At 37.2% G+C, this 23,964-nt stretch overlaps 1 protein-coding gene across 13 annotated transcripts in view; it reads right to left on the bottom strand.

Moving 5' to 3' along the window:
• The window catches only part of KIDINS220 (kinase D interacting substrate 220), an 86,140-nt gene that overhangs the window by 33,548 nt on the left and 28,628 nt on the right, over positions 1-23,964 (bottom strand). For 7 of the 13 annotated variants that reach the window (XM_068937228.1, XM_068937232.1, XM_068937231.1 and 4 more), the window contains 11 exons: positions 22,759-22,936; positions 21,988-22,152; positions 20,410-20,589; positions 19,877-20,042; positions 18,828-18,979; positions 17,653-17,942; positions 15,979-16,119; positions 15,373-15,616; positions 15,131-15,222; positions 14,292-14,436; positions 8,530-8,692 (listed from right to left, as the gene is read on the bottom strand). In XM_068937228.1, the coding sequence (XP_068793329.1) occupies positions 8,530-8,692; positions 14,292-14,436; positions 15,131-15,222; positions 15,373-15,616; positions 15,979-16,119; positions 17,653-17,942; positions 18,828-18,979; positions 19,877-20,042; positions 20,410-20,589; positions 21,988-22,152; positions 22,759-22,936 (1,916 nt within the window). The remainder of the gene's footprint in view (positions 1-8,529; positions 8,693-14,291; positions 14,437-15,130; positions 15,223-15,372; positions 15,617-15,978; positions 16,120-17,652; positions 17,943-18,827; positions 18,980-19,876; positions 20,043-20,409; positions 20,590-21,987; positions 22,153-22,758; positions 22,937-23,964) is intronic. The other 6 variants (XM_068937235.1, XM_068937240.1, XM_068937234.1 and 3 more) reach the window with 1 other exon arrangement.

Raw genomic sequence — 23,964 nt, 5'->3', positions numbered from 1 at the left:
TTGATTTGCATAGTTTTCTTTAGCTTTCTAAAAAACATGTTTTCAAGTAAAGTAAGGGAAGGAGTTCCTAATCTGAACAGATGGCTCATGAGAGCTTTTTGTATGCTAAGTCAAGCTCTTCACGTTCTAATATTTTGCATGAGCGTAGGAATAGACATGTCACAGGAATTCAGGGAGCTGCAGCCACTTGCCAAAGTAATCCTTAAAAAAGACCGAGAAGCCTTGTCTTAGTACCCAAGTTCCTCGAGCAAAGCGCAACAGCTAGAACCGTCTCTCATGACATCGGACAAGATGAGCAGAGTAACAGCAAAACTAGCCAGTAGGAAATGCTGAATAGAAGGTTGTGTGAATACCTAAATTCCTTATGATATTAAACAAAACATAGATTCAGGTCTGGGGACAGAAAACAGAATCAAGTACCCTCCTCTCCCAGAAAGTATCGCTGAGCTCTGAGACCATGAGTCACAGTATCTCTTATGACTACCTCTTACGACACACCACTCAATTTCTCTCTGTACATGGACACATACGGCTAGAATTATATTCAGAAAGCTGAGAAATTCAGATCTAAACCCCATGAGAAAGAGGAAAACATTTATCACGGATGTATCAACTTCCTGAGTGAATGTTCTGCCTCAGCAGCATTCAGATATGGCCATCAGGCAATTCTCGTGGTCTATCACCAACTTTATACCGACTGTTTTTTCAAAGGGCCCTCCCCAGTAGGTAGGTGAGGTTGCTCTGGTAGCCTACAGAGTGAGAGTGCTCCCTACCATTTTCTTTTGAAAAGACCAACTGGCACTTAGCTGTAGTACACTGCCCATGTCTGACCGGGCAATTGATCATGTTTGCCAAAATCAGAATGTTTCCGCAACCAGTCATATGACCTGCCCCCAGCAAAAAGCACTCACTATCACTACTTTACACATCAGAGTATTATGTGAAATAGGTACTGCCACCCTTTCCCTTCCACATATATTTCTGAATTAAAGCAGCCTCAACTGCTGTGTTCTGCTGTGCTAATTCTAACTTTTTGCTCCTGTTACAAACATGGTAAAAAGCAATCTATGCATCCAGGCTTTTAGGGTTTCAGGCACAGACTCTTAAGGATCCTCAACAGACTCAGGTGCAAGGAAAAGTACCATGAAACTCAGATTAGTCAAGTCGTTAGCAACCCCAGCCATTCACACTAGGAGAAGTGGAAATGTCACACAAACTTTAGGGGAACAGTTTAGATACCCATAGCTTTTTCAAGCGTTTACAAGTTTAGGTAGTCATTTTCTGTATTGCACTTTTGAACTCAAGGGGCATATACATGTCTTAAGTTTCACTTCCAACTTTACAAAGCTTAACACATGGAACAGTTTAATCAGTGAAGACAGTCCAGTGTGCATACCAACAGCTGAAAAGAACAAGTGACAGACTTGGAAAGCTGTCATATCGAGAAAAGAACTGGTGAGCACACACATGCAGAAACTGTTTCACTAACCTCTTCAGATTTCATAAGGAAAAGACAATTGCTTTAGAGACTTCTAGGAACATCTTCCAACAGACAAAGTACTATAGACTTTGGTCTCTGCCATGATAAAAAAAGGAGGATGTAAACAGATGAAACGCATTCAGTAGATTCTCATTTAAGTAAGCAAATTTTTAAAGAGCAAAGGGTGTGAGGAGACATTCTTGCCCATACAGTCAGTTTGAACAGCGTGATTTGCAATGGACAGGGTATCAACATTAAATCGTTGCTTCGTGTATTCCTTAAAAAGCAGAGAACGTCAGAAAACTGCAAACATGATGGCCAAAACTCAAATCCCCAAACTGAAATGAACAATCAGTGTCTTTAGGGAAAGGAAATAATGACCTAGAAGTCTGTCAGAATTAAAAAAAAAAAAAAAAAACAGATAGAGAGAGAAACTATTATTTGCAAGGTAAAGCAAGACTGAGATTCCTAGAAGAATGGTAAATAGGACAGTGATGACAATCACAGCAAAATGTGAAGCAAGACTAGAGCCCTCTTTAGTATCTTTTCTAGTTTGTACAGCCTTTTTGAATGACTAGAATCTCACACAGTGTTTAGGATTTAGGCACATTACAGATTTGCGTAATATAATAAAATATCTTCCTTTTTTCTATTTGTTTGCTAATAATTCATAAAGGTACCATTTCCTTTTCTGACTGTTGCCAAGCCCTGCACTTATTGTATCAGAGAACCATCTGACATGCAATGATTTTGAATTGAAGCTGTGACTTTTGAGTTCTTTCCTAGATGCAAATTTACAATCCATGATTATGTTAGCAGAATTACCAGTAAGATCATTTTCCCCAGTATATTACGATGCACATATCCACAATTACTTCCATCTGCAATTTGTTCATTACTTCTGCAACCCTCTGTGAAACAGTTCTCCTGATTAGATCTCCACATTGCATCCTCTTCCTCTGCTAAACCATTTATAGGTATGTCCAAAAGCACAAGTACTGTCTTTGGAAGCCTTAGCTGTGACTTTCTCATGCGATACTCCTACCGTTTGTTTCCTTATTTTGTTTTCGTCAGACAGTCTTACCTGAATTATCTTAAAATTTATTTTCATTGCTCTTAGATCAGGATCTTGCTTAAAATTCTGAAATTTCAAAAACACTATATCATCTTCTCCTCACGCTCATTGATTCTGTTTGAGAATTCAGATTCTGAAAATGTATCTTCCCTCTACAAAAAGCCACCGTGACTTTTCTCACTATATCATTTATTCAAATTTGGCACTGACATTCATTCTAGTGCCACAGATGTTTCACTTAGTCTTCATGAGCGAACACATACCCATAGTTTGCTAATTTACAAGTCTAAGAAGTATCAGTTGCAAACGTTCAACAGAAACTTGTTTGAATCTGGCAACTTAATTCTCTGATGATTGAATTTACAAAAAGATCAGGTATTTTAATCCTCTACAGACTTTAAAGATTTGCTCTTTGCAACGTCTGCAAGCCATTTTGGCATTGCAAAAAAGAACTGACAGTAGGGAGATTCTTTACAGCAACATGGAGAACTCAGCCCAACTTAAATGTAGAGGGTTATTAACTGTATGCCACAATTAATAAAGTGGTAAAAATAATGAAACCAGATCAGGACAAAGAGGTGAGCAATGGCAATAGGGCCAGATAATAATATCAAAGCGGAAGGAAGATATAACATAAAAGAAATAAGAATTAGTAGCCTTACTTGGTAAGGAAACATACTTCATGAAAATCCTTACGGTGGAAGATGACTTGGAAAGACAAACTAAAGGAATAAATACTGGTTCTAATAAGTATACTAACCGGAAAGATAAACCAAGGGAAGATCCAGACTGGCAAAGAGAGAGACTGGAAGTGAGAGGTTAGAAATGAGAGGATATAGCAAGTCAGGCTTAAATAATTAAATGGGTTAAGAGAAGTTTTCCCTCCAGACTAGAATGAAAGCCAACAATCCAGACTCAACATTACTTCCAAAGTTTAGAAGCATTACAAAGCATGGGCTTGTTCCCCTCTAGGAATGATCAAATAAGAATTACAGCATAATGCCTCTACCAATTAAGTCCGAGCAGCACCATCCATAAAGTTTGTGCACAAAGGTGCCTATGTTACAGATAAGTCTTTTTTTTTTTTTTTAAAGCATCCTAGGGGTTGACCATACGACATTCAACAGGTTTTCCCAATTCTATATAGTATGATAGAGTAAAATGTCTTGACGGAACTGTTTTCAGACTCATCAATTTACTATCTGTCATATTCATTTATATCGCATCTACAGAAAAGCACTACGAAACTTACTTTTCCCAAAAATCCCTCAAGATAAGAATATATCAGAGTCATTTTTTGGTGTCTTTTTTAAAAATAAACTGAAGCACAGATAAAGGTATATTGATTTAGTAAATAATTTGTGATATTTAGATGTCTGGGTTTTTTTCACAGCGCTTCCAGGTACTGACAGCAGAGTTCCCACTAGCTTCAAACACAGCTCTGAAAGCTCAGAGCTTACCGTCAGACTATGGCATCATAACCAGACTACTGTCAGAATCATAAGCTGTATACCATCTCCCAAAAGAGGCATAAGCACATAAGCAAATAGTGCATCACACAGAAACTCTATGACAAACAGTTCTGGAGCAGCTTTCCGTTGGCATAGTTTACTTCTCCTGAAAAACTCTTCTTTATTACATGTTCTTCAGTTGCAACAGATAGCACTGAGATGTGACAGAAAATAGTCCTTCCTTTTACCACATAACTTGCACTATACAGTCTGCAAACCTGCAAACCTTAGTTCTGGACACCAAAAACCAGGAATCCTGTAGGGGGGGGAAAATAGCATAACACCATCTAAATCACATACCATAATACATGTGCAGAGAGAAATTAACTGCAGATGAATTTTATTCTCCCATTTCCTAATGCTTGAGTACTTGATTCTTTTAATCTTCCCATACTTTTTGCATGCTCTGCAAGTAATGCCTACTCTTTAGAATTATACTGAAAAACAAAGTGTCTAGGGAAAAAGATCACTGACATCCTGAAGAAAGGGTATCGTAAGCCATAAACAACAGAGTAAACTGTTCTTTTAGCTCTGTTTGAGCTACGCTTGTAAAACAGCTATTGTCCTGGTGCCACCTGCTGGCACTATGCTAGAACACACCTAACTACCAAGTTCAATTATTACACTGAATCACCCTTTTGCAACATGAACTGTATTTTTTTGTAAGAAAGAGCTGGTTATCATCTGCCTCCAAAAGTACAGCAGAAAAACAACACAGGTTTTATTACCACTTGCCATACCCTACGTGCACACAGGCAAGTAGCAATGTGAATACAGTACTGGAGCAGAATCTATACAACTATCAAAATCTGGTATCTATCCATGAGACCGAAAATGGGGAAGCTGCTTTATAAGCTACAACACCTTAGAAAAGAGGAAGTGAAGTTCTAAAAGTGGAACTAAAGTAAAGTGATAAGCAAGCCGCTATTTTTCAAAGTCAGAGGACTTCAAATAGTTGTGCACAGATAATGATGATGCAGAAAGGATTGCTTTGGCTAACACAGAATTTTTAGAACAACAGATAATCCCAGAGAAGAATTCACAGAGCTTGTCTTATTCAGCACACAGAGAACATGGTGACCCAAAGTACTAGAGAGATGAGATCTCAGTTCTGCTACTAAATCAGAGGAGTTGTGAATCTTGTTCCTTACAGAGGCTGAAGAGAGGCAGGAAAGACATCAACTCTCTTCCTGGGCATGCAGCAATGTTAATTATTTTATGATAAATCTATTTTTCATGGTTAAACAGTCTAAGACACTCCTTCTTGTAACTTAATCATTTTCACATTAAAGAGCACTAGTGGTATTTTCTGCACAAGACAGAGAACGCTGCATGTTGGTCCTCTGTTTCCTTCCCATTGCTCATTTGGTGTTGCAGGTAGAATATAAACGGCACTACTTAAAATTATCACCATCTTCCCTTTTCCAACATACAGTTACAGATTCTAGTTTTATGCACTAGGAATTTGTTTATATGTCTACCACGAATTGGCACTCCACTCAAATGCCTGTATCACTTCCAAACGCAACTTGGTTCTGAAAACAACACAGTAAGAGTCATGAGACTCCGCACCTGAACTAATAAATCCTGACACACTCCATAGCAGCAGCTTGAGCGTCTCTGCTAATGGCAAATAATCCAGAATCTGAGCAAGTCATCCCATTTAGCTGCAACTGTACTTTCCCTTTCTTCCAGTTGGCTTAATACAGATTTAATCTTAGAGGATACCGAAATAAATAGTAGCACCCTTTTAAGAGAACGAGTCAGGTCTTTAACTCCTCCTTTGGTTTATTTATCAGAAAGCATGTACAAAGTGGTATGCCTTGAAGATGGCTTTAGGCTTTGATCATTCCAAAGACGTTTATTACTTTTGTTGCTAATAATCGCAGTAATGAGTCCCACAAATTAATTCCACGTATATGTTTGCAGCAAGTAAAGACGTGTACAGCCTCACTAGGTAAAAAAGAGCATTATACCCAGCAGGAAGCTGACATCTTCCAAACACCCTAAGCCAAGCACAAGAGATAAGTAACTACAACTGGAGTACTCAGCATGCACAAAAGGGTTAAGGTACTGACTAAGAAAGCGAGACAACTATCTACAACTTGTCAGCAGGATGAAGACATAAAATGAAGTATTTTGTAGTTGATATTAGTGAAAAGGGTATGATTATGTATTTAGTTTAGATTACTTACTATTACTTGTATACTTGCTCTGTACCACTACAAACATTCATGGGATTGTACAACAGACAGAATGACTAAGTCAAGTGCAAATCTGAGGAACCGTTATGAAAAATTCAGCAGAAGTTCCAAGATAATAATTTTACAATCCTGATTACGTTGTGCCATTAAGCAATCAGTGGTGACATGGGATGAAGAAAAGCATTCCTATCCATAAAAAAATTAAATACAGGTTTTGCTTAGATACACAGCCAAGACCCTTCAGCTTTTATTCAATGAAATAGTGTATTGTTATTCCACAATTTATAAATTACTGTGGAACTGGTAATAGGGACATGGACTGTGTTTCCGCCTCAGCACAGAATCATCCATCAGTTTAGCCCTAAAACAGCTTGATTTAAATCCGCTTCATGTCTTTAAAGGGCAAGCAACTGAGGTTTTTCCATCATCTATAGTGTTAACAGCAAAAAGTCTGATATCAGGACTTACCCGCACTCCTGCGAATGTCTTTCATACTGACTGTTTAAATTGTTCCCTCAGCTACAGGCAGGACTTTCTTACCTAAAAACACTGTGAGCAAACTTGATTTTTCTAGTAACAGATGTGACTGTTCAAAGGTGCCTTATAAAAAAGATTTTTCAGGTTTCTGAAATAATACTTTAGATTTAAAACATTTTCTGAGTGTAATTGTCTTTTCTAACCAGAAGATGACAATTCTACAGTCTCCATTTAAGCAATAAAGAATTGTTGAATAATGTAAATGTTGAAAATAAAAAATGATAAAACACGCCATACTACAAAACTGAATGAAGATAAAGTTAGAAATATCGACACCAAAGGTACTGGGAAGCATGGGGGCAAGAGAGAATCCCTGACGATTCTGAATTGTTATGCTTACCTGATCAAATAAAAACATTTTTGACATTACCAATGTTAATCCACAAAGGAGTGGAGCGTACATCCTATCAGCTTATACTCCCACAGGAAAGGCAAAATACACTAATTGTGGATTTACTCTCTAGAAGAAAGTGGTTTTTAATCACACACTTATTCACCTCTGAAGTCTGAGCCATCAGCACCAAGCCCCTCCAACTTGAAGACACGCCAGTCTATTCCTTGCCTCCTTTCTCTATCTTCAGTCCTCTGCCTTATCACGCCCAGTCCATCCTTATCCCTTCACCCTCCAGGTTCACTGACCGTGTCCAGATCTTACCCCCACTTACTTGCTTTCTTTTACCAATGCAACCCACTCCAGTCTTCTTTCCCAATCAATTTTAATTCCATTCTCAACACTTCAGCCATTTCCAGCCTATCCCAGTCCCTCATCCAATTCATCTTCTCCCATTCTTTGAATCTAAGAATCCTTGCCAAAGTTTCCTGTCTGAGCTAATTATCTTCTCCATTCTTTCCCTGGCCCCCGAAAACTTTCTGGCTTTTCTAGTAACTTTGTCGGTCAGTCTCAGTCTTCCCTCGTTATCTCAGCTATTCTTTTCATCTGATCCTAGTAATTTCTTATACGTATAAGTTCAAATCCTCATTTCCTTTCATTCACTTCCGTTCTCAGATTCTGCTGTTTTCTTATAGCCCCAACTCTCAGCCTCATTCTTCTCTTTTATTCCTCCTAGTGTCATCAGATCACTTGTCACAATCTGTTTTCCTTCTTACAAGCAGTCAGATTCTAAAAAGAGAGGTATGTTCACCGGAAACACAAGGAACACTTGCTCTCAGCTGCAAGACCCAGGACAACTCAGTTGGGCAACAACTTGTATCAGCAACTAGCAGAGGAAGTGCAGCTTCACCCTCCTATTCTTTAACTACGGCACAAGGCTCTGCCATAGCCTCAAACACACTTAAGTGAGCACTGAACCTGCAGAGAGCTTAACCAGCAATGTCAGAGAAATCTGAACTGAGCTCTGCAAACTAATTAGGAGAAAAAAAAAAAAAAATAAAAACACACATCTTATAATTTGGCCAAGGTGGAGTCGAAAATTGTATCAAGAGGAAAGAGACAGATGCACAGCTAGCTATCTGTACAAGAATTCCAGTATACTTCTCTTTGTTTTTAATAAAAACCATACATTTTAAAATGGTGCACTAATTAACAGTGAAAGCCCTTTAAATGTCAGTAAGTTGCCCAAAGTTAGCAGAAGAGAGTAACACTGCAGGAATTTTAGATTACAACTTGGTAGCTGTTTGAAAGTCACGTTGTTCTAATAATCATTAATAACGATTACAATTTTAATCATTGAAAGTATATGCCATTACTAGAATCATGCCTACCTCTCATAAATGGTTTTTAAAGTCAGCTGATCTGGAACACCTTCAGTCTCCTCAAGATGTAATATGAGCCAGGATGTTCTGTATGGCCACTGCTCTGTGAGATTGATCCAACTGGCCAGTCTGTCCCAATTGAATGTGATCTGATTAGCTCTCAATAAACGACCTGAGCATAACACAGGAGGAGGAAAGAAATACGCATTTTTCATTTGCATCTTTCAGAAGAAAGAAATCTTTTTGTCAAGGTAGCAGCTATGCAAGTCCGCTAACCTGATCTGTGAACTTCCTGGTACTACATTTTTAGCTCACTAACTTCGAATTCATCTCATAGCTCTTCAGAAAATGTAATTCGACAACCTAATTAAAACTTTTGCAGATATTGGTCAAAACATGAGGTTCTCCAAAACTGTCAACTTCTACCCCAAGTTAAACCTAATTACCATCATCCTGTTAAGGTGAACCTGAAGTTACTTCAACAAAACTCAACACAGAAGTTCACATAGCACTAAATCCTCAACTTCAAAATGAAAGCTATGTTAGTACTAGTCTTGCGTGCTGGGAGATGGAATATCATTGTCAAAGTAAAGAAACAGTTGCCATCTTAGTGAACAAAGTAAAACTCAAAACTGTAAACAACAGGCAGTTTTCAGTTAATAAAGCAAGGTTTAAAAATAAGGCACATTTTAAAAGGCAGAAAAAGAATGAATGACTCAAGTTAATGCTACAGTTTTGTGCATTTCAAGTTTCAGTAATTTTTTTGCTAAAACAGCATTATCAAGATTGTTGAGGTGACATGCAATTAATAGCCTGAAGGCTCTACTCATGAACCTCTTCATGGAGTTATCCTATGTAACCACAGAATACTGTAAGCTAAAAGTGTTTTTGCAGCTCTATTTTTACATTTGGTAACTAACAGTTTGTACTGTTGGTATACTTTCACATCTGCCCTATAATTTGCCAGAAACAGACATTTTGTGCTACAAACCGTGCTGAGAGACTGCACATTTATTTGAAAGACTAGCTCAGAATTTTATGTCAATTATGTCACATATTAATGATCACCAGATGTAAAGATCAATGGGGGGGAGATACTAACACTCTTCTGTTATTTATTACTAGCACTAATATAGTGGAATAAAAATATGCCACGGGTTATTTTATTTAGTTTAGAACAGCATTTACATTCAATTCTTCATAACCTGAGTGAAGGGACATTAGGATAACCCAGATAACGCAAGCACCAGAAATGCAACTGCAGAGACAACCAGCCACTCAGCGTCACCCTAGTTGGTTGGCCAGAGCTGAACCTTAGCTCAGAGACATACTCCTACGCTTCTGATTCGCACGTCCTGCTGAGACGATCATCACCTCGGCACTGTAACAAACATGAACCAACTCCATTGACTCAGGCCACGCTGGAAATAACATTGCACTTCTGGGAGAACTTAAGTTGGACAGTGATACTGCTGAAGCAGGCCTGTGCAATACTAAGGGATCTGCAGAAATAAGTTCAAGTTTAGCCTATATTATTACTCTGTGCACCTAAAAAGCATACACACTTAAGGGACTTGAGATGGCTGCAGCAAGTTCACTAGCTCCAGCTATGTGCCCTGCAACAGTGACAAGCTGACTTCTTAAATGCACCCACTGCAGGCAATACAGCTAGATTCACTTGATGCTGAACCCATGCGCTACCTGCATAGGGGCAACTGCAATATTTCTATATCTGCAACAGTTTTATTCATAAGATTCTCTTAAGTGATACAGCTCTCATTACAAAATTAACACTTTTTTTAATGAAAGCACTAAACGTTATCCTAGAAAGACAGGTTACTTATAATATTACCAATAAAAGATTATGTTTAGTAAATTATATCATAGTAAGCTCAATAACATTTCACAGAATCACAGGATAGTTGGGGTTGAAGGGACCTCTGCAGACCATTTTGTGCAACCCGCTGCTCAAGGAGGGTCAACGAGAGCAAGCTGACCAGGACAATGTCCAGTCAGGTTCCAAGTATCTCCAAGGATGGAGAATCCATAACCTTTCTAGGCAACCTGTTCCAGTGCTCAGTCACCTTCACAGTAAGAAGTGCTTTCTTATGTTTCAGTGGAATTTCCTGTCTTTCAGTTTGTGCCCACTGCCTCTTGCTCCACCACTGGGTACCAGTGAAGAGGCTGAACCACCTTCTTTTCATCTCCCTTCAGATTCCATAAACACTGATAAAATCCCTCCCCTCCCCACCCCGAGCCTTGTGTTCTGCAGGCTAAACAAACAGTCCCAGCTCTCTCAGCCTCGCCTCATATGACAGATGCTCCAGTCGCTTCATTATCTTTGTGGGCCTTTGCTGCGCTTGCTCCAGTACGTCCATGTCTCCCTTGTACTAGGGAGCCCAGCACTGGACCCAGCACTCTGCAGGCATGGCCTCACCAGGGCCGAGTAGAGGGGAAGGATCACTTCCCCTCAACCTGCTGGCGGTGTTCTGCCTAATGCGGCCCAGGAGGCTGTTGGCCTTCTCTGCCGCAAGGCACGTTGCTGGCTCATAGTCTGCTGCTTGTCCACCAGGACCCCCGGTCCTTCTCTGCTAAGCTGCTCTTCAGCTGGTCAGCCTCCAGCCTGTGCATCAGGACCAGATTATTCCTGCCCAGGTGCAGGACTCTGAACTTGCCTTTCTTAAACTTCATGAGGTTCCTCCCTGCCCATGTCTCCAGCCTGTTGAGGTCCCTCTGAATGGCACAACCACCATCTGGTGTATCAGCTACTCCTCCCACTTTTCGTATTGTCTGCAAACTTGCTGAGGGTGCATTTAGTCCCTTCATCTGCGTCATTAATGAAGACATCAAACAGTACTGGCACCAGAAGGGCCTCCTCCAAAATGGGACACCACCAGTGACTGGCCACTGATCACAACCCTTTGAGCCAGTTCAGCCAGTTTTCAGTCCACCTCACTGACCACTTCTCTAGCTTGTACTTCATCAGCTGAGGATGTTAAGGGAGACAGCGCAGAAAGCCTTAGCAAAGTAAATAACATCCACTGCTCTACCCTCATCCACCAAACCAGTTATCTCATCACAGTAAGCTATGAGGTTGGTTAAACATGATTTCTCCTTCGTAAATCCATGCTGACTACTCCCAATCACCTTCTCGTCCTTCAAGTGCCTGGAAATAGTATCCAGGATTAGCTGTTCCATCACCTTCACAGCAATCGGGGTAAGCCTAACCAGCCTGTAGGTCCTCAGATCCCCCTTCTTAAAGACAGGGGTGACAATCCAATCCTCTGGATTGGATTGCTATGACCTTTCCAAACGTGATTGAGAGTGGCTTTACAATGACATCAGCCAGCTCCCTCAGCACTCACGGGTACATCCCATTAGGGCCCATGGACTTGTGCTTATCCACTTTAAGTGTTCCCTAACCTGATCCTCCTCCACCAAGACCAAGCCTTCATTAATTCAGATTTCCCCTCTGGTCTCATGGGCTTGAGACTCCTGAAGGCTGGTCTTACCAATAAAGCCTGAAGTAAAGACAGCGTTTGGCACCTCTGCCTTTCCCATGCCCTTGGTCACCAGGGCCCCTGCCCCATTTAGCAGAAGGGCCACCTTTTGCCTATAGCCTTCCCTTGCTGCTGAGGTACTTGTAGAAGCCTTCTCTACGGCCTTCTCTACCCTTGCCAGTTTCACCTCCCTGTGGGCTTTAGCTCTCCTAACCCCATCCCTGCACGATTGCTACGAAGATTGAAATAAAAAGTATAATATTAAATATCAGAAACTGTTTTCATTAACATAACCCAGAGCCTGTGGTAATTTGATTTTTGTTGAAATAGCTAAAAAAATAAGAGCTCTTTTCCTTCTAAACACAGTATTATTCACTTTCTTCTCCATTTGTACTGTGTAGTACATCATCAAATGAAATCCTTTATCTTAAAAGGAGGTTCTCAAGATTAAAAGAGCTAAAATATCATTAAAAAGCAAGCCATTTTATTCAAGGGAGGAGCTCTACAGCTGTAGACAATAAGGTCATCTTCCAAGACCCTCCTCAAACTGAAGTGTGGGAAGCTGCAACTGAGATAAATTTGTTCAGAAAGAGCTTAGAGGTGCAGCACTTGGTCTAAACATACCATTGATATCTAACGAGTAAATGTGAAACCTACAACAACTGTGTGCAAGATTAAAGAAAAGAATCAAGTAACAAGCAAAAGTATCTTCAACATTTTTTCAACTAGCTGAATATTTCAAACTTTGAAAGAGCTCTTTGCCCATTGCTAGAACTCAACTGTAAGTAGAACAATTGTTTACCGTCTCCTCAGTCATCATGCTACTCATTATTTTATGAGCCAACAACCTTGCCTAGTAGTGGCAAAATGTTCTTCTGAGTTAATCTTCCTGTTTACATCCTATCCTAATGAATATAATTTATTAAATATGCATGCTGAATAATATTAAAATATTTTTAATTAAAAAGACATTATATGTTTGACATATCTGTGAATCTCTTACATTTTCCAGTTAGTTTTAAAAGCCATTAATACTATTTGCTTCACTAGCAGCCTGTAAATAAAGGTAATTTTCTATAAGACTCTGTGTTATAGTCATAAACATTCAAAATCTAAAGACTGGAACAGGTGAAAAAAAAAGAATTCAACCATTTTGGAAACCTGGTAGTGGTTTTCATATCAAAGCAAAAATGAGTTAAGGATATTGAAATTAAGGTCAATCTGCTGCCAGAACATTTTTTTCAGTTAAAGGTCAAGTCAGTCCAGAGTAAAGGTCCAAGATGCCCAGTAGCCTCTACACCAGACAATAACAAACACTTACGTAAAAGCTTCAGAACAGATGGGAAAATAATACTCCCTTCAATTATCCCAGATTCTGGCAATTTGGGGTTCAGTGCTAGCTTTCTAGTAGCACTTCATGAACTTTATTTTTTGTGCATTTGTCTAACTGTTTCTGAATTCACGTAAGCTTCCAGCATCCACAGTATACTGCTGCAGAGTTACACGCTTAACAATGTACGGTGTGAAAAGTAACTCAGATCTGTTTGTTTTGAACCAGCTAGCTGCAAAGCTATTGGATGTCCTTTAGTTTCTATACTAGAAGGAGAGTAAACAATCATTCTTCATGGCAGTCCTGATTTTATACATTTTCCTAAGTCCCCTTCCAGTTGTCTCTCTTCAGTTTTGAAACCTCAGAGATGCTGATACCTTGACTGTGTTTTGTTGAAGCAAAACAAGCCATAAAATGCCTAAATCTTACACCAGTTCCAGACACCCATTTAAAGAAAAAGGACTCCAAATATCCACAGCAAAAAGGTAAAGGATATATACCTGGTTTTGCTTTGCAGTTTACCTTTAAGATACTAGTATAAGCCTTGCTCACAAGAGAGCATTATAGTATGGGAAAACGCATTATTCCACTTCAGGATTAAAAATATCAAACTTCTTAAAAATTTGGATTAGATATATTTATTAGACTTCCACTAACTTCACTGAGACACCAACAATCAAGTATTATTGAAATTTTTTTAATTGTACTTATAAATAATAGTTTAAAACCTATCTGTTCACATTTTGTCAGCACTCAAAAAGAGTTTTTACTTCGGAAAGATTTTCACAATCGACATATATGTGAAAATAACGCTGGAGTTCTGTTTTTGATACACATTGAGAGTAAACTGACTGACCTGACACTAAAAACCCAACGCGATGGAACTGTAACCAACCTAAAGACAGTACTATTTACTGCACACAAACATGTGCCATGCTTACCTGTCACAGAAACAATATTAAGCAATCTTCTCATGGTCTGAGGACTGATATCACTGAACCAATCCTCTGTAACCAAAAGCTTGGTCAAATCAAAAGACATTTGGCGAGTAATGGTACGCTGCATTTGCCGTCTTCGGTAAGTATCCTGATAATAAAACAGAAAAGCAAGGAATATGGATTAGTGTCAAAAACATCTATCTGAAAGCTTCAATTTTACTTACTTGTAAAGTTAAAATTTTGTGAATAGGTGTCTGAGCTTGAACTGAAATACTATAAAAATATTAACGGGAATTCATTTCGCTTTAGTTATGTAACGATCAGAACATAATAAACATACGATATTTGCACTTTATTTGACCAATTCTCTGGTATTATGTAGGGCGGGGAGACAGAACAGAAAGAATAATGCAAGAAAAAGTGTGGTAGACGCATTTCAGTAAAAGTCTAGCACCACAGTATTCCAAATTCCTTGATTTGCTTAATTACTGACCCTTGCAGCAACAGCCTAAGATGAGGTGGTACTGGACTTACATGCAAGAATCCAAAAAACACATATATACATCGACTATAGCTACTACCAAGACGATATCTCATCTCAGCATTTGCAGAGAGCTTGGACATTCCAATCATCCTTGAATTTAAGTGTTTTTGGACAGAACGCTTTGGTGATCAAACTTCTTCCTCTCTGACAGAGCATCAGTCTACTGATTTTAGAAGGTACTTTTCCTACACGGACCATCTATGTTAGCTGCATAGGAAAGGTCTGATTAAGTCTTTGAAGCTGACATAGTGAAAAACGTAAAAGAAAAGGAAAAGTTATTAACAGTATTCTTTCTCACCCGTCTATTAAGAGCAGTTTTGCTACCAAGCTTGGTCATGTCTCCAAGACTGTTCTGAGAAACTCTCCTGTCAACTTCTTCGTGCAATCCTACTTAAAAAAAAAAAAGTCTCCATTCATATATATTTATTCGAGCTATAAAGTATCATTAATCATCTACCTATCATTTAAATAATTTGTTCTAAAAAACAGATTTTATCATTGCTTTTGTAACTTGCATCTAATTCCTCTGTATAATCTTACCTGCGTTATCTGTATAAGGAACATCTCCATTGGTTGTTGAAGCTACCATCAGCTTTTTTGCATTACTAAGCCCACGGCTATTCAGAAAAACAGGCAAATGGACTATATTTCGCATGTAATCATGTCCATTTATGTTTGAATCACGTAGAACACTATTCAGATTTTGGTTAATAGCCTTTATAATAATGTGTGGGTCACTTGCAAAAATAGCAATAAATGGGCCTTTTGAAAACAAGACTCGCACCTGTAAGAAAGCAGATAGTAAGTCTTGTTAACTGTGGTCACTTAAGTATCTTTCACTCAACGTTCTATTTTCATTCTGTCCTAGTTAAAACTTGAAAGGACAAGTGACGTAGAAATCTTTTTTTTTTTTCCTCCAGTATGAGGTATCTAATCTTAGGGGCTCATTTACAATTAAAAATAAGCATACTTGATTTATTAGGACTGCTTCTGATAATGTAAGTCATCACCAAGACAATATTATGCAGTAATGGGCTAACCCCACACAAATATTAAGCATTTAAGTATTTTTCATGAAAAAGTATCTGAGCCCATCTATAGAACACAGAAAACCAGAGATCACTTATATAATATGATCCAACTCACCGTATCAAGCATCTGTAAAACCTTGTCTTGCTCACAAGCATCTAATCCATCAATAATTACAACAAGCCGTGTCTGATTCTGAGTGAAGCTATCAATGGTTTTTGCCATTTTGGCCATCAATTCCACTTCACATTTCAGAACCTGTAAAAATGAAATGCAAAGAAGGAAAGATATTTCTACAGTATTCAAACCTCACAAAAATGCATGTAATTTATTTTATAGATTGCTACCCACCTACCCTTAAAATACTTCAGTATGACTAGAAGAACAAATACTTATAAACAGTGAATTCTCCCAAAGAGAAATAGTCCTAAAGTATCATTTTTAAATTTTATTTTCTACATGGAAAGGAACGCACAGCAAAACAGAATATTTCACTTGAAAGTTACACCTTGTCCTTAAATTCCCTTACAATTTTATTTAGAAATAAAGTAGCATTCCGAACTGTAAATCAATATTTCAACAGTAAGCAAACAAGAATCAGTAGGTTCTGCTAATCCCACAAAATTGCTTTGCATAAGGTACACACTCAAATTCTGTATCTGCCTTCCATCCCAGCTATTTATTTCATTACTTTCATGCTCAGTCATTCCTATTCACGATTCATACTCTTATAAACTGAAGATTTTTAAATTCTTCCACATTAAATTAGATACATAATGACTGCATTTAATAAAAAAGCCAAAGTGGAATTCATCTGCCCTAATTTTAGCAACCAAAAGCTAGACATTTAAATCTGATCTATTCATCACTAGGTTCATCTTGAATGTGCAAATTAAGACTAGGTAAGTCACAGGAATGACATCTGGAAATGCCCATTTTTCTGCTTTGATTGCAAAAGGTGAGCCTAATTTTTTTCATGTCTGAAGTTGTACAAGTTGAGTCCCATTCAAAAAACAGATGGCAAGGAATAACGAAGACAGACGCAGAGTAAGGTCTTTTGTGCTACCTAAATGTTTGAAGAAGTTGTACAACACATTATCTGTAATCTACAGAAGTAACCGTCATGCTGTTAAGAGTTAATCCTCAAATAGGGGCAGAGAGGACATGTGATGACAGCCTGACGTTTTCTGTTATTCTTCTGATAGTTTTTTGGGGGTTTTTTTGTTTTTTTTTTTTTTTTAAACAGTTTAGCTACACGCAACCCAACAAAATAATAATATCTTCTATCCTTTTTCATGAAATATTTGAACTCTTCTGGAACGTCCTTTCAATGATATCACTCTTTTCTTAGTAAAGAGGTCTCGCAGGCATGCTTCTTCATCTTTCTAATACTTCAGAAGTTACTCTTTCTAGTCTTATGACCGAAAGTAAGCTTTTACCTAAAACCAATCATTTAGAACAACTGTTTTCTTTATTTTTTCCTCCTACCAAAAATAAAATTAGAAACTGAAAATATAATCCAAAGTTAACATTCCTGGTTGAGCAAACAGATCATCTACACTAACCATAACTTTCAGCGGAAGAGAAATGTTCCAGACAATGTTTTACAGAAATGTTTCTGTAAAAACTTGCCAAACCTTATCATACTGTTGAGAGACTTGGCCTGAAATTGATAGAAATTAATAGGCCTGTGGAATTAATAGCATCACATCTTAAGAAGGCTACAGGTTTAGACTTTGGGTATTTTGTTTGTTTATTTTTTTTTAATGGCTAATTCATATAAATGCTTACCTTCATGAACCCCTCACTTTTTAACTTGTGAAGCTTGGAGGCGGCATTATGAAGACGTTTTCTTTGAGAATTTAAAACTGAATCCATCACTTGCCACCAGGTGCGACAGTTTAAGATAAAGGCCAAACCAACAACACAGGCAACCGATATAAGGACAGCATTCACTGTCATGTTTGTTGGTTCTACGTTAAAAATTGCCAGCAGAGCAATCCCAGAAACAATGCAAAACAATATGAATAGGAAAATCACAAAGGATGGCAGACAGCAAGTCTTCTTCCATTTCTTTTTACCTATAAAACAAGCATTTCCTGTTAAAACGAATGCAAAATTTACAGGCAAGTATAACAGCTTATTGTCCTGAATACTATTCACAGAACGCTACCTTCCATAAAAGGTTACTTCAATGTTACTATCCAGCTACACAAACTCGGAAAAAAAAAGTCGGAATTTGTCAAAATTCTTGGAAATACTGAAGCAGAGATACTACTTTTAATCTCCAACTTACTTCCACCGTTCAAAGAAATGAACACTGGATACAAGTGATCTTTATTAAGTAAAATTCTCATCAGTGAGATCCTCACTTTACTGACAGATCTCACAAACGGGCACTTACGCAACTAAACCACAGGAAATCAGTTAGGTAACTCCTGGTTTTAAAGTAAAACGTGATATGTAAGTAATTTAATAATAATGGCATTGGAGAACTAAACTGAAATTACAGGCTACCATCTGAGATGGTTATTCGGCCTTTCCTAGGTATTAAAACCTCCACAAACAACGAAGAAGCTCTGAATTAAAAAGCTAATACACTGAAGAGAAATTTCTCTTAGCACAACATAAAGGTGTACTTTATCCTTAATTTGACTCAAGAGACAATGATTTAATTGCTAAGGAAAACACCACACTGCATTATATACAAGCAAGTAATGCAAATACTCATTTCCACTAACACTTCCAGCAGCTATACTTAAGAGAAAATATTATCCTAATATTATAAAAAAGGACGTTTTTCACTCTAGGACAATGGAAAGTTTTCCCTATATTCCCCCAATTCTATAAGAATTTCTGCATGGTTAAAATTTAGTTTCAAAAAAGCTTATAATGTGAAAAACAGAATTCCTGGTAACAGTGCAATGAAATGGAAAAATCAGAAAGGTCATTCAGGTAATAAAAACCTTGTGTATCTTCTGTCTTGAAAACTCGAAATAGCCTTGTTGCTAAGAAACCAAATTCCCTTTCACATGCATCGGAGAGGGTAGCAATCATCTCAGCCAATGAAGTTTCTCCACCTACACTGGACAGTCTATTGTAGTCAGTAAACAGAAATCTGAAAGAGAAAAACCATTTATTTTGTACAGATTAGAAAGCTTCAAATATTTTCTGGCAACTAGAATAAAAATCTTCCTGCATATCTGCAGATGGTAGACCACGCCAAATAAAAAGTAAAATACTTAAATTGAATATTTCTTTATTTATTTCTCTTCCTTCTATCAACTCCTCTGCCTCATTTCCTATTCTAAAACTTGATTTCTTAAAAGGATATAAACCGGTACATCACTAATGGTACCTCAGTCCGCTATAAGAATATAAAAATACCTTTATGAACCCAAAATATAACACGACTATTTTTAAAATTGCATGTTAAGGCGAATTCTCAAGACTTATGAAGGATTAATTAAAAAAAAAGAAAAGCATATGCAAAAGACCAAGATCACATAATAGCACCATAGGGCTAAAATAGAAGCTTCTAAATGACAAAAGGAAATAAAACCATACATCACACGGTGTAAGTTTTCTAATTGTCATGTAGACTAGAAGCTATGAGCAGCCTGATGCTCTACTTACAGGAGGAGAAAAGAAAAAAAGCTCAGCAGTAATAATCAATGAAACGAACATTAAACATAATATATGGCAAGTTATAACAGAGGACTAAAGTTGTACTTTGTCTGTTAGAAATCTGTATCAGTATGATGGTCAAAAACCCTAATACTAAAAAGCATTGCTTCACTGACTTTGGCACAAGCAGAGGTTTTTTTCACGGAAAACGCCGCTGGTTCCTTCAGACTGAAAAATTTAATTGCATCTTCTAAGGCTACTATTTTCCATAGAGAAATCTCAAGAGTATTTCAAAGGAAGATAAACATACACATTTACATGCATAGTCTAAAAAGTTCAGTGTGAAGCTGAACTATTTATTAAACAGTAAATAAGTGACACAACTAACCTGACAGGTAAAGCTTTAGTGGTTTGCTCTGGTAATTCTGGTGGGTTCACAAACATGAGTTTGAGAAGCAACTCTAAATAGCCAATATGTCTTGCCAGCCTTACACTTAATACCCAGGCCCAGTTCCAGCTCTCACCTTCCCTTCGGCCACCGAAGTAAATTACAGCTGGAAACAAACATTTTTAAAAATATATTTTAATCAACATTCACAATCCAAAAATTATGACGTTTGTACAGATATGGCATGGAGTTGTGTAAAACAAGTTGAAAGAATAACCACGTAACAGTTACGGCCAAAAACAGGATTAAGAACAAAATAATGAAGTTTTATACAAAATTTAGCTCTGTTTTCAAGAATCACGTCTCACAAATTACACGTAAAACACAAGGAAAGGTCAGCAGGGATCCTATTTTCTATAAAAGCACTTGTTATTATTTTTTTGAATCATGAACTATGTCTACAAAAGAGAAAACATTGAATTTTAAAAACAGATTTTAAATAATCACAAAAACCTTATAAAAAATAGACTTACTAAAGAATATATAGAGAACTGCTAATAAGCTGAGTGACACTGCTATGCCAAGCTTTGCATCCACTGTGAAAGCAAGCAATAAACCCAAACCTCCACAGAGCAAAAGTGTGAGGAATACAATAAGCCAAGAGAACTGGAACAGAGGCTCAATCTGCTGTCCTGCAAAAGTTTTCATTTCATCTAAAACAGAAAAAGAATAGTTAATATGTTAAACCATTCCAGAACAGAACGTAAAAGAGGTATTTATAATGGTCCTTGTTCTGAAGAAAAGTACTTATTTTTGCATTAACTTTGCAACTTTTCCCTATTACTAATTTCCAACAAAAATGAAAGACAATACTGTTTGAAGAGGGATTCAAGCATTAATGAAAAAATTAAGTTTTACTCCATACAATGAATGAAACCTTTCACATATATAATTATTGCACTGTTTGCTGCAGATTTTCTGTTTTAAAAGGTATATTAAAGCCATGCCATTATTTATCCTCCTTCAATAGCTTACAACACGTTTCTCACGCTAAGAAAAACTTACTTGTTCAAAAAACAGTAATCCATTACTGAAATTAGCACCAGACACAGTAAATCATATATATGAAGTATGTGAAAGGGTTAAGTATTTATTTCTTGCTTGTTGATTTGTGTTTACTCAAACAGGAATGCCTGAAAAATGTATTTAGGATCTATTGAAAGAGGATGTATAAAATATACAATGCAGAATAAAAAGATGATTGGGGAAGAGCGTGAAAATACTGAAAACCATTAACTGTTTTCAAAATTCTAGAAGAGTTAATCAAAATAAACATCACAGTCAAAAATCAATGCCTTTTTTGTTCATGATACGGAATATGAGGTAAAAAAGTGAATGGACACACCCCACTGACTAATATGATTTTTTTTTTTTTAAACAAACAGAAGAAACGGTAAAAATATTTTGAATTATACTGAAACATCTTAGGAAAATATCTTTGGTCATAAAAAGCTAAAATTTTAAATAAGATGCTTATTTCTACTATGAAAGAATATTTAGAACGGTGCATGTAGACACCTAAGTTAATGACGACTCTCTTCAATTACTGCATTTGCTTCCCTATCTATGTCATTTCAGAAAGTTCAAAAAGCTCAAAGTAAATTACGGGGAGGAGGGGAAGAGAACTGGTACCAGAGAAAATACAGTACTGAGGGGAAAAAAAAAGAAGCCTAGAATTTGTTCTTAAACTCCTAAACAAGATGCATGAGATGTAGGAAGCACAATAAATACTTCAGCAAAGGAGGTCTGAACCTGATCTGACACAAACAAGTCACATTCCAAATTAAAGTTTCAGCAGTACTTAAAAAAGCAGACTCACTGCTGCAGCAAGTCCACAAGACAACAGACAGCAATGCTCAAAGATTGTACTGATATTGTATAAACGAATAAATAACCAATCGATGGATGCACTGAAATTCTTTTGCTGCAGAAACAGGGATGTGATACAGCTGTACATGGACCAACGAATGATGTGTGCAAACAGTAACTCCCATGCAATGCTATCCACAGCATGGATCTGTATCTATAAGAAAGGCTGAATCAAATTTTACCTTCCAGTTTCTTGAGAAGAAAAGATTTTCCACTTCCCCACTGTGCATACAACCCTACACAGATAGGTGGCTGCATGGTTGGTTCACTGAGAATATCAGCCAAAGCACTGCTGTAGAGATCATACCCCAGCATGTCACCATCAGATTCCGTGGGAGAGAGATGTCCTGTAATATAAATACTCTTATAGAACTTTTAAAGAAATTTTTTAATATGACAGTTTCCCTATATGAAATCACCCATGTTTACCTATGTTTGTAGACATATTCTTCCCTCTTAATAGCTATTATTAATACATTCTTGTTTAAAGGGATTTTAAATCCTCCCTGCAAATATTATGTAATTATCAAAACTAATAGCACTTGGTATAAAAGGCCCAAAACCAAATCCCAAAGCACAGCAGACTGCAGAAAATAATTCTTACGTACGCAAGATTGAGGTAAAAACAAAATCACCAACATCAGTTGCACCTTATACCGTGTCAAAGGGCATAGGTCAAATACAAAGGGGCATTCTACCTATGGTAGAATTCTAGAACGACAAAATGTTTTCGACAACTGTTTTTTAATATCTCCCATTAAGCACAACATAAAAAAATCTGAACTGTTGTACATTTAAAGTTGGCAACTGAATAAATCGGATTCTTAATCCACGAGTGACTACAAAACAACATAGGAAAATATTACTCATTTAATCATTTATCTCATTAAAATAAGCTTTATTTTCTTCAATCTATGTTTAGATCTGAGGAAAAGATAAATACTTATACTTACGGGCTCCAAATATCTGTGTTAAAATACTTTTCTGGTGGCTACAGTCAATATTGTAAGGTGTTTCTCCTGTTTTGTTGGGTCTATAAAGCAATCTACCATCTTTTGGATTTCTTAAGAGCAGTTCAGCAAGCTTACGGCTTCTCCCTCGAATGGCAATATGAAGTGGAGTATCTCCTCTCTGCAATTAAGTGAAAAACTAGTAATATCTAACACGAATTCATAAGAGCATGAAGAGACCATATATTCCACGTCACTTATAGACGGGTTACTTAGTTGAAATACAATTTAAGGAATTCTTAATACCATTAACACCTTATAGCAAATGTTTTTTCTCAAAGTAGCACTACCAAAGCTTACCAAAAAAAAAAAAAAAAAGTGATAAGGTAGAATTAAATTCTTACTCCTGGCATGGATGCTTTCAGTAAGATGACATGAAAAGTATCCTGATACAAGCAAAAGTTCAAAATACTAATGGTGAGAATAAACTTATTTTCAAGTATTCTGATCTTTTTAATTATTGAGCCTATGGGAGACTAACTCACGGATTTGTACTTTGTTTGCTACCATACAAAAATTAAATCAAGAGGCAAGCAACTGGCTTTCTGATATAGACTAAGCATGAGCTATCTGTAAGTAAGTCCATAAATAATTAACCACCAAATACTGGAACACTTTTGTATCAAAGTATGTGTTACTTTATTAGCAATGACGCAAGCCTCACCCAAACAAAAAATCAACTTGTTCAACAACTGTCATACAAAAATATGGATGGAACAATAACCAGTTCCAGCTTCAGTCCCAGTGTTCTGTGGCACTCGTATCTGACTTTTAACAAAACACAAGAAAGCAAAAAACTACCGAAAGACAATCTTATCTACCTTTTCCAAACTTGATCACAAATGACCAGCACAGTCAAGTTCAAAAATATAAACCAAAACAAAACAACCATAGCCCAATCACTGTTTATTTCTGGCAGCCTTAACACTTTCCAGAACAAAAGAAATCATTTGCAATTGCCAGTTCCATCTGGCTCATACTCCATCTCATTCTCATCAAAGGAGAAATCAAGGACAAGTCATGACGCTAGTAAAGCTGAAATTTGAGACCCCATTATTGTGTTCTTTTTGTAAAATTAATGTTGTTGCATCATAATGGTAAGAGTTACGTGTCCGCAGTACAAACATCGAAAAACAAAAGATAAGGTAC

The sequence above is a fragment of the Struthio camelus genome, chromosome 3 (assembly GCF_040807025.1).
Source record: "Struthio camelus isolate bStrCam1 chromosome 3, bStrCam1.hap1, whole genome shotgun sequence".
Classification (NCBI taxonomy): Eukaryota; Metazoa; Chordata; class Aves; order Struthioniformes; family Struthionidae; genus Struthio; species Struthio camelus.
This window is presented reverse-complemented; position numbering and strand designations above follow the sequence as displayed.